The sequence below is a fragment of the Nicotiana tomentosiformis genome, chromosome 4 (genome assembly GCF_000390325.3).
Source record: "Nicotiana tomentosiformis chromosome 4, ASM39032v3, whole genome shotgun sequence".
Lineage (NCBI taxonomy): Eukaryota > Viridiplantae > Streptophyta > Magnoliopsida > Solanales > Solanaceae > Nicotiana > Nicotiana tomentosiformis.
In genome coordinates this window covers 105,410,559-105,420,868 of record NC_090815.1, presented here as the reverse complement: position 1 = coordinate 105,420,868, position 10,310 = coordinate 105,410,559, and the positions used below count along the sequence as shown (strand labels likewise).

Here is a 10,310-nt window from a genome sequence, read left to right as displayed (position 1 = left end):
TGGAAAGCCATGCGTAATTACTCGGTTGCGTAATTATTAGAGTAGTAATTACAATGACTTATTTATTTATCATAATATAATTACAGTGTAATTACCGGTGTCATGTTTGATTGTACTAGTGTAATAATATAGTTAAATATTTTTTTTTAGATTAACATGTAAATAAATTTTACTGTAATAAAATACTTATGTAATAACAAATATTAAATATTATTTATTATTATGTATTAAATACATATTTTTTGTAAGAAAATATATTAAATAATTATAAAATAGTAAATAATATCATACTAAAATAATTGGAATTCTCCATAGGAATAATTTTATAACTTGAGAGAGAACAATGAAAATATAGCATAATTTAATAATAAAAACGTATGTCAATTTCAACAACAAATAAGATAAGCTCATTTGGTCTCTTATTGAAGGTAATAATTGGTATTCTCCATAGGAATAACTTTATAACTTGAGAGAGAACAATGAAAATATAGCATAACTTAATAATAACAACGTATGTCAATTTCAACAACAAATAAGATAAGCACATTTGGTCTCTTAATTGAAGGTAATTGTAGCAATTATAATGAAAGGAACAAAACTTGGAGAAACTGTATAAAGCATGGCTGGTCCATTGAAGGTTTACAATCCATGGGAAGAAGCTAGCATTGATATCCCAAATGAAATTAATGAATCAGCTAGCAATAGACTAATTATATGCAAGGACAACGTCACATTACACGGTAAAAAATATAATTACTTGATCAAATAAACATATAAAGCTGTGTAATTATACCTAATTACACACAAATCTAATTCCCTTGTGGCTTTTCAAACATGCTCTTACTTCATTCACAAAATTTAAGTGTGTAATTAAAAGATTCGAATAAATTCAGAAATGAATTTATGTATTAACCTTTTTTCTTTTCTTTATTACCAATACACACACCATGATTTTATACAAAAACCAAACGTGCGCTTAGCACGTACGAAAACCAATTAATTCTTTGCGCAACCAAAAATTGAATACTGGAGTATGATTTTCTTTTTTGGTTCTATATAGTCTCACCCTCCGTGCACTCCCCTCATCTTTGACTGTATTCTCCTTATCTCTCACTTCCATTAACACACACACACACACAGTGAAAAAACACACACTTTCAGCTCCCTATCTTTTTCACTGCTTCATTCAATCTCTTCAAAATCCTCTTCCTTTTCTGGGTTTCTAAGGATAAGCAATTTCATTGTTGTAAGTCTCTATTTCTGATTCTTTTTTGTCCCCATTTTTGTATATAATTTGAGTTTATTCTTGCCTTTTCTTTTAATCCATTTGCTGTATCTCATTTTGATTAGATGGGTTTCCCTTTTTGTGTTATATTGGTTTTTTGGGTTGTAAAGTTCAGATTTTTGGTTGTTTTCTAGCATTGTTGAATGGAGTTTTCACTGAGATCTTGTGTCTCTCCCTAATTGTGGAATCTAGTACAAAGAGTGTAATTTTTCTTTTTTCTTTTTTTGAAATATAAGAGGATACTGATTGACTATGCTATGAGATTTTTAGCTGCAATTTCTGAAATGCTTGTGTTTGGTAACTAGGAAGAATAGAAAACTAGTCACTGTAGTTTTACCTTTGACAAAGAAATTGTATTGTCCTATGTAAAAAATCTCCTATGTCTCAAGATTTTCAGCTTGAATCTAAGCAGCAAAAGTAAAAAAAAAAAAAAGAAAAAGTGTATTTTAGTCATAATAATACACCTCACACCTTAATGTTCTCAGTAATCAATCTTCTTTTATAAGATTCCTCTTTATCTTTAAAAGAGTGCTTTTCATTTGGTGTTTATGGGTTTAAAGCTGATGGTTGTATGTGGAAATCTTGTCAGCAGCATAGAATTGGTGAAACACAAGAAAGAACAAACAACAACCGTGGTGAATAGAGCAAAGTAAAGAACAGCATGCTGTGGTGTAGTCTATCTGTTGACGTCTATCGGAAAGTCATCTCCTTGAACTTGTATTGCCGTGTCATTCTGTAAAATACCCTTTTTTAGAAAATCGCTTCTTTGTTCTAGATTACTGTTACTATTTCTCACCTTAAAAGTTAAGTCTTCATTTTAATCTTTTCCATGGGATCTACACGTTTCATTGTCGTACCCTGTTACGTTCTCAGCATTAGCTGAGAATTTAGTCACTTTCATCTTAGTCTTGGTTAGAATTGCCTTCTTTAGCATTCAGTCTTTGATTTTGTGGGGAGTGATTTTCGACAGTCCGCTAATTTGAGCGAATCTTTAATCATTTTCTAGAAGGGATTGTTCAGAATTCTTTTGTTTCTTGATTGTTCTGTTGGAAGATTGAGGTGTTTGTATTGAGTGAAAAGGGTTGGGAACAAGTAGTTATGGTGTGTCAAGCAGCTGGACAGACGAGATTTCGAGCATTGAAACATGAAAATGGAATTGATGGGTCTGCCACCATAATAGTTAGAGTCATAGCATGCTTTCAACCACTCCAAGATTGCCAGGTTAGTTATGGACATTTTGGTATTCTTGAATAATAAGATTCTCTTTATCTTTTTGTCTTCTGGAATCCTTGCTTAATCGAATAACTTTTACATGATGAGATGCCTTGTTCTTCCTTTGCTTGCTAAAAGACATCTAATTTACTTTTTGTTGTTGATATTTCAGGCTGAATACTTCCGTCATTTGCTTAAACCCGTCACGTAGATTGATCTTTCTTTTTACCGCGTTCAAGTTAAGCTGGAGTTTTTAGTTTTTTTTCGTTGTTTATCAAGAGTGCAAGAAATCAACAGCAATTCGTAGTTTCACAGTTATTTAGAACTGGTATGATTTGCAACCTCTAACTTATTGCTGTTTTTCTAGATTAATTTTGGTGACAATTCATCTGATTAGTTTGTCGGATTCTTTTTGTCTGATTTTCAGGTGATTGTTGAGGTTGAATGGAAAAGAACTTTGAATCTTCATTCCTTCACCAGTATTCAGATCTGCAGTTAGCCCATTTGAATTTTTCTTATCCTCGATTTGATATAGGGCAGCAGTATTCTTTTCCTACTTACATGACTCCTCAGTCAAATGAGGTTCCTATGAATGGGAATTCTCCCTTTTTCACATTTTCTGGGCTTCTACAGTCAAAGTCAAGCCAGCCAACTGAACCTCTCAATTGGTTATATTGTTCGCCTCCGTTCTACCAGGGAGTTGCTCGTGTTTCGACTTCTTTACCGGAAGAGAAGCTTGCTCCTCAAGCAATCGAATATCCTAATGCAGGCACCGCATCTGCTCAGAAGAGATTCCTTGTTTTTGATCAATCTGGTGATCAAACAACTTTGATCTATAGTTCTGCTAATGCTACTCCTGTACAATGCCCGGCTTCTTTGATTCCAACACCACCTGCCCTTTATGATTTGGTTAAGGTGGATCCAGAGATTAAAAAGAATGAAGCTTCTCCATTTGGGCATTTCCTTAGTGATGAATATTTTGAAGAAAGTACCAGAGATGATGTTGAAAGTGAAATGCGTGAGGATACTGAAGAACTGAACGCCCTACTCTATTCAGATGATGATAATTATTATTCCGAGGATGATGAAGAAACAAGCACTGGTCACTCGCCTAGTACTATGACAACTCATGATTTACCAGAGTGGTTTGACGAAAGGGGTGAAGAAGTAGCTAGTTCTGCAGGGCCGACCAAAAGGCATAAACTGTTAGATGGTAGCTATGATGCACCGTCGCTCAGAGATACCACAACCTCTGCAAAAGCATATACGTGCTCCGACTTAGAGGATGATGCACAATCCAGTTGCGGCAATGGCTTTGACCAAGTTTCAGGAGCACAGTGTTCTCCATCTGGGAAAAAGAGGCTGAGAAAAGATAAAATTCGTGATACTATAAGTATTTTGCAGGAAATAATCCCTGGAGGGAAGGGAAAAGACTCGATGGTTGTTATAGATGAAGCAATCCGTTACTTGAGATCCCTGAAAGTGAAAGCCAAGTCTCTAGGACTTGATTCTCTTTGAGCTTCAGCTTGCCCCTGGTCATATTTTTACAGAGTTATTAGTGGTATTTCTTATAGCTTCCTTGTGACATAGCGGTCTGAAGTACGTACTAAATGTTTCCGATGAATGAAGCAGAATTAAAGCTTAGATGGTATGGCAAAGTTGGGTTGGCGGAACATATAGTCTTTATTCCATCATTCTGTTGGGGAACCATTGGCTGTGGTTTTGAAAATCACCGGTGGACGGTCTGTCTTCTGTATAGATAAGGGGGGGAGGGAGCTTCTTGTCATGCTTCCATAAAGTGTGGTAAATCATGAGTTCATATCTTGACCCTAAAGAGAATAGTTGATTCTGCCCTTTGGGAATGTGTTTTTGCCCACATAATTGTTCGCTGTCTGTGTGAACGATACGACGACTTGTTTACCTCAGTAGGACCCTGGTAAAGTTCAGTGCACGCTTGGTGGCGAATTTAGGTCCCAAAACCTTCACTTTCATTGCTCATTTTTCCTCATTAATCCCTCTTGCGCGTTTCCTTTTCTTATCTAAAGGCGATGTGTCTCTCTTTTGGTTACATCAGGTATAAAACTCTTTTCCTGAGGTGAAATGGATCTCGATCCTTTGTATAACAAACTGCCGCTACTGTTTGACGTATGACTAGTTTGAGCGTGTGAATGTTTTGTAATATTTTTAGTACTATGTGGTTGTGTAATAATATCATGTGTGATGTTTGTTTGGATTGGAGAATATTAACTGTGTTTGGTGGTGGTGGTGTTGTCTTTTTACTTGTGTTTTTACGTAGCATGCACGCATTTTAGCTCAAAGTGTGAGGGACAGTGATGTATTTTTCTTGATATGATTCCTTTGTAAATGGATTGCAATGGTGATAGAGATTAGAGGGGGACCACGTGTTTGCATTATTTGGGTGATGAAATTTCAACACTTACAAATGCATGCGAGGGTCCCTCATTGGTTGTCCATCTATTCTCCTTTTAATTATTAATTAAATCCAAAGCGTCAAAATATTTTACATTAGAAGTTTTGAGTCTAATTTTTATTGTCTCGCTTTCTTGATCCCCCATATAATAATGGAAATTAAAAAGAAAACTCCGCTTATGAATACTTTAATTGATTAGAACTCGTTAATTAATTTCTGATCGAGATGTAATTGATTAATATGTTACTCGGTGAAAGAATTGAAGTGCACTCAAATTGATCTAAACAACATCACAGTATACAAAACAAATGAATAAATAAACAAACTTGTCAGGCTCATTGAAATGGGATTAGGTTTATTTTAAACGCGATTCTCGTGGTTTTGTACTAATTGTCAAAAAACTCAAGTTGATTGACTAACATGCTTACAAAAATAGTCATGACTTGAACATCTTATAGTTTTGTGTTTTTCTTGAGTACTGTAGTGGCAATTCCAAGAGCTAAATCATGGTACGAAAGTCAAACATTGAAAATAAATTTTGGAAAATGGGGAGATGTACCTAACGTTGATTAAAAATTGGAAACAATTGGAAACAGACCGTAGCAGGTAGTTGAAATGGACCGAATATTTATATGCGTAGAGTACGTGCAATTAATCAAATTGATTATGTACCGAGTCCGAGAATATACGATTGGCAAGAAAGGAATATATATAAAAAGACACAAGTTTTTGAATTAGGCAAGTTGAGTTATGACATACTCTATTATTTAGCTCAAATTAACTCGACTCATCTGGGCTTTAAATGCTGGACGGGAGGTGATCTATGCGAGTATTGAATACCAAATGGTCAAATAAAAAAAAAATCTACAATGAGTTAAATTATGTATTGATTTAACTTTTTTACATGTTTAATTGACATCCCTAGACTAAGCTAGCGTTTGGTCATAAATTTCCAAATTTATTTTAAAAAACCCGGTTTGAAAAATTTGTTTGGACATAATTTTTCAAAATATATTTTACTTTTTTTTAAAAAAAAAAATGAAACATAATTTATACCCATAAGTTCTAAAAACTATCAAAAATACCCAACAATACCAAATAAACAAACTTGCTAATCTTGTTTATGCAGAACTTTCATCAATGCCATTAATTATTATTATTACAAACCATAGTCATGAACATAGATAAGTTTGGCACAAAATTGTCATTTTTATAATGAACTACATAATACACTATCATAAAACCATAACCTAATATTTTAATATTAACTGGTAATAACATAATTACTAGCTATTACAATTCGTCAAATCGCAATAATATTACAAGATCCATCAGTCAAAAAAAAAATGATAGTAACTAACTGGTGGATTAGTTGAGTCATAATAGATGGTGAGCTTTTTTATAAAATACAAAAGTTTGATGTAATTTTTAAAATTGTTAAAAAATCCAAACAATAATATTTTGGGCCAAAAACAGGTGTAGAGCTAGTTTTGGAATTTGGAAATTTTATTTTCAAAATTTGCTAAAATATGGATAAAATCTATAAACAAGTTTTGCTAAAAAAAATTAAAAAACAATTGACAAAATCTATGGCCAAAAGGGGGCTAACTCGATATTATCCTTTTTAATCATTTCAACTCAACCTTCCCCACCCTATTCTACATCGCCACCAACCCCCACACCCCACCCCAACTCAAACCCTCGCCCCACCCTCCACCCTAAATAAAAATATTATTAATAGTATTTTCTTTTCATATTATAGATAGATTTTTTTTTTCATTTCAACCAATGAGTATTTTTTTTATGCATTTCAACAAAATGAATATTTTCTTTTCACGATATAGATAAAGTATTTTCTTTTATTTTAATAAAATAAGTACTTTATTTTCATGTTGTGGAAACAGTACTTTCTTTTTCAACCAAAAAAAGATTATTTTCTTTTTAGTTATGAAGCACAAATTTCAACGTTATTTTGGCGTAAAAAAGTAAAACAACATATTAGTTCTTTTGGGTTTGTATGAATTTTTAGAAAAATAATTAAATTCTTGAAGAAAATAGAGTCCTGAAAACATTGGCTTTTTTTTTTTTGAGGGGGGGGGGGGGGAGTAAGGAAAAATAGGGATTTGGGGGAAGGGGGAGGTGAGCAGAGTAGCATAAAAAATATTTTCTACTCTCTAATAAAAACTAAAAAATATTTTTTCTGGAAAAAACTTTCCATTCACCAACCAAACAAGAGAAAATAAGTGATAAAATCATTCATTTTTCATGAAAACATTTTTTAAGAAAATATTTTCCATGGAAAAAATTTTCCATTCATGCCACACACACCCATAGCTTTTGGTAGTTTGAATAGTTGATTTTTTTTCTCGTCATCATTAATAACCAGTGATAATCTTTGAATCAATGGAAAGGGGAGAAAATAAAATAAAAGCCAAAAAGAGATAATTTATAGACCAAATTACGACCCATTTATAGATAAACTTTCTTTTTCAATCCACTGAAGATATATGTAAATCTCTAGTTGAAAAAGTTAGTAAAGAAATGAAAAAACTGAGGGTAGAAGAGAGCCAAACATGCTTTAAATTTCATTATTTCTCGTCAATGTACACACAGTTATAGGTTCGACGGAATTCAATAATTTTTGCTCAAATACTATATTTGTATAAAGAAATAAATTTAATATGTATAAATAAATTACCTATAACCCAATGAACAAAAAGATTATGGTCCAACACCAATACATTAAAAAATTAGGAACTTTACATAACTGTCACAGTTTTAAAAAAATATAACAAATTCTTAGCATAAAACACAATATTACAGTTGTGGCAGGAAAATATTTATATTTGTAGCATACAGTTCCATTAAAAATAGAAATATTAATTATTAATCCCTAAACATAAGTAATTTGAATGGAAAATCAACAATTCTTTGTACAAAAATCATGCCTTTTTTTCTCTTTATCTATTAGCTTTCCTTCTTTTTCTTCGTCTTCTTAATTTTTTTTTCCGTCGAAGCCAATATATTTTCTAAATTTGTTCCATTCATTTTATTTTTAATTATCTTTCTTAAGTTTTTCTCTTCCTTCTTTCTTCCTTTCTTAACATAAAGATCTTACTTCGATAATAATATATGTTAATATATACAAAACGTATATATAAAAAATATACATTGAATTAACACATATAAAATATACATAAAAAATACATCTTCAATTAAGATGACACTTAGACATGTGAAATATACATAAAAATATATATCTTCAATTAAGATGACACTTAGACATGTGAAATATACATAAAAATATATATCTTAAATTAAGATGACACTTAGACATGTGAAATATACATAAAAAAATATATCTTAAATTTAATTAAGATGGCATATAAATATACATAAAAAATACATCCTGAATTAAAGTGGCACTTGACATATAAAATATACGAAAAAGGGCCAACAATACCCCTAACGTATTGAAAATGGTTCAAAAATACCTTCCGTTAACCTTTTGGTCCGCAAATACCCCTAACGTTTGTTTTTGGGCTCAAACTTACCCCTATATCTAACAGAAGGGCAAACAATACCCTTAACGTATTGAAAATGGCTCAAAAATACCCTCTGTTAACCTTTTGGTCCGCAAATGCCCCTAACGTTTGTTTTTGGGCTCAAACTTACCCCTATATCTAACAGAACTAACCTGGTCAATTTTTTGACTTTAACTTCGCCATGTGGTATTTTCTTACCCCGTCACGTATATTATTTGTATTAAATAAACCAACATGTATCTTTTAAAATACCCAACGACCCTGACCCGCTCCTATATATTTGGACGATTGGCTAAAAATAATTACATTCGCTAGTTAAATATATAAAAAATATGCATTGATTATATATAAATATATATATATATATATATATATATATATACATTGATTTTATATAAAATATGTATATTATACATTAATATTTTAATATATATTTTACATGATATTATTTTTAGGAGAAATTATACGGTGTAGTTTTTTCTATTAATTATGATCTATAACTCGAATTTATTAAGCAAATCTAACAATGGAACGGCAATTTTTGCTAATATTTTAGCACTATAGTTATATATTAAAACACTATTAGTTCCCATTGAAAAGATCATGTGAAGTCCGTTAATGTGCTAAGCAGTTGGATATGTATATAATTAAAGGTTTTAAATAATTTCCTTTCCATCTGTTTCTTTGTTTCTCCTTTAGAATCATATAAATAGAACACTATCATTTTTACGTTTGCAAATTAAAATTTATATTTGTTAAACTTGTTAAGATCTGCAAAATTTGAAGGAAAAATTACACCATATAATTTCTCCTAAAAATAATATTATGTAAAATATATATTAAAATATTAATGCATATTGTACATATTTTTATATATAATTAATATATATTTTTTATATATTTAACTAGCGAATGTAATTATTTTTAGCCGACCATCCAAATATATAGGAGCGGGTCAGGGTCGTTGGGTATTTTAAAAGATACATGTGAGTTTATTTAATACAAATAATATACGTGGCGGGTTAAGAAAATATCACATGGCGAAGTTAAAGTCAAAAAATTGACCAGGTTAGTTCTGTTAGATATAGGGGTAAGTTTGAGCCCCAAAACAAACGTTAGGGGCATTTGCGGGCCAAAAGGTTAACAGAGGGTATTTTTGAGTCATTTTCAATACGTTAGGAGTATTGTTGGCCCTTATGTTAGATATAGGGGTAAGTTTGAGCCCAAAAACAAATGTTATGGGCATTTGCGGACCAAAAGGTTAATGGAGGGTATTTTTGAACCATTTTCAATACGTTAGGGGTATTGTTGGCTCTTTTCCGTAAAATATATTTGAAATATACAATTAAAATACATCTTAAAATAAGATGGCACTTCACAAATAAATATACAAAAATTATATACGTAAAAATATATTTTGAATTAAAGTGATACTTGATATGCGAAGTATAAGAGACGTATAAATCAATACATCTTGAATTTAGATGGCATTCACATATGCATCAGATTTTCAAAAATGAAGTGAAGAAGATGAATGTTGAAAAGGGAGAATGGAGATGGACAAAAAAAGTAATTCTTGTGATTAGTGAGTTAGTTAACTTATTAAATGTTGAGCTTAAATTTTATAATATGCCAATAATGAAAAAAAGTGCTCTTTATGAAATAAATAATAAATAATGCTATTTAAAAAAAAATAATAATTAAAAAAGAATCAAGCGTGTAAAAAACTGAACCGGCTCTAGCTCAACTAATCTGAATTGCGCTACGTAAAGCTCATGAAAAAAAAAACACTTCCTACAAAGATTTCTTTATTTTCTGAGCTCATCCGAGACCCTTT

The 10,310-nt window shown here is 31.4% G+C and overlaps 1 protein-coding gene across 2 annotated transcripts; it reads left to right on the top strand.

Moving 5' to 3' along the window:
* The first annotated feature begins 1,053 nt into the window (after positions 1 to 1,053).
* On the top strand, positions 1,054 to 4,738 carry LOC104093053 (transcription factor bHLH143-like). 2 transcript variants are annotated; one of them, XM_009598774.4, is made up of 4 exons: positions 1,054 to 1,246; positions 1,878 to 2,506; positions 2,670 to 2,825; positions 2,925 to 4,738. In XM_009598774.4, the coding sequence occupies exon 4, from the start codon at positions 2,942 to 2,944 to the stop codon at positions 4,013 to 4,015; it is 1,074 nt and encodes a 357-aa protein (XP_009597069.1). In that variant the 5' UTR covers positions 1,054 to 1,246; positions 1,878 to 2,506; positions 2,670 to 2,825; positions 2,925 to 2,941; the 3' UTR covers positions 4,016 to 4,738. The 2 variants fall into 2 exon arrangements, with proteins under 2 accessions (XP_009597069.1, XP_009597068.1); XM_009598773.4 differs by having other exon boundaries at positions 1,055 to 1,246; positions 1,875 to 2,506.
* The last annotated feature ends 5,572 nt before the right edge of the window (positions 4,739 to 10,310 follow it).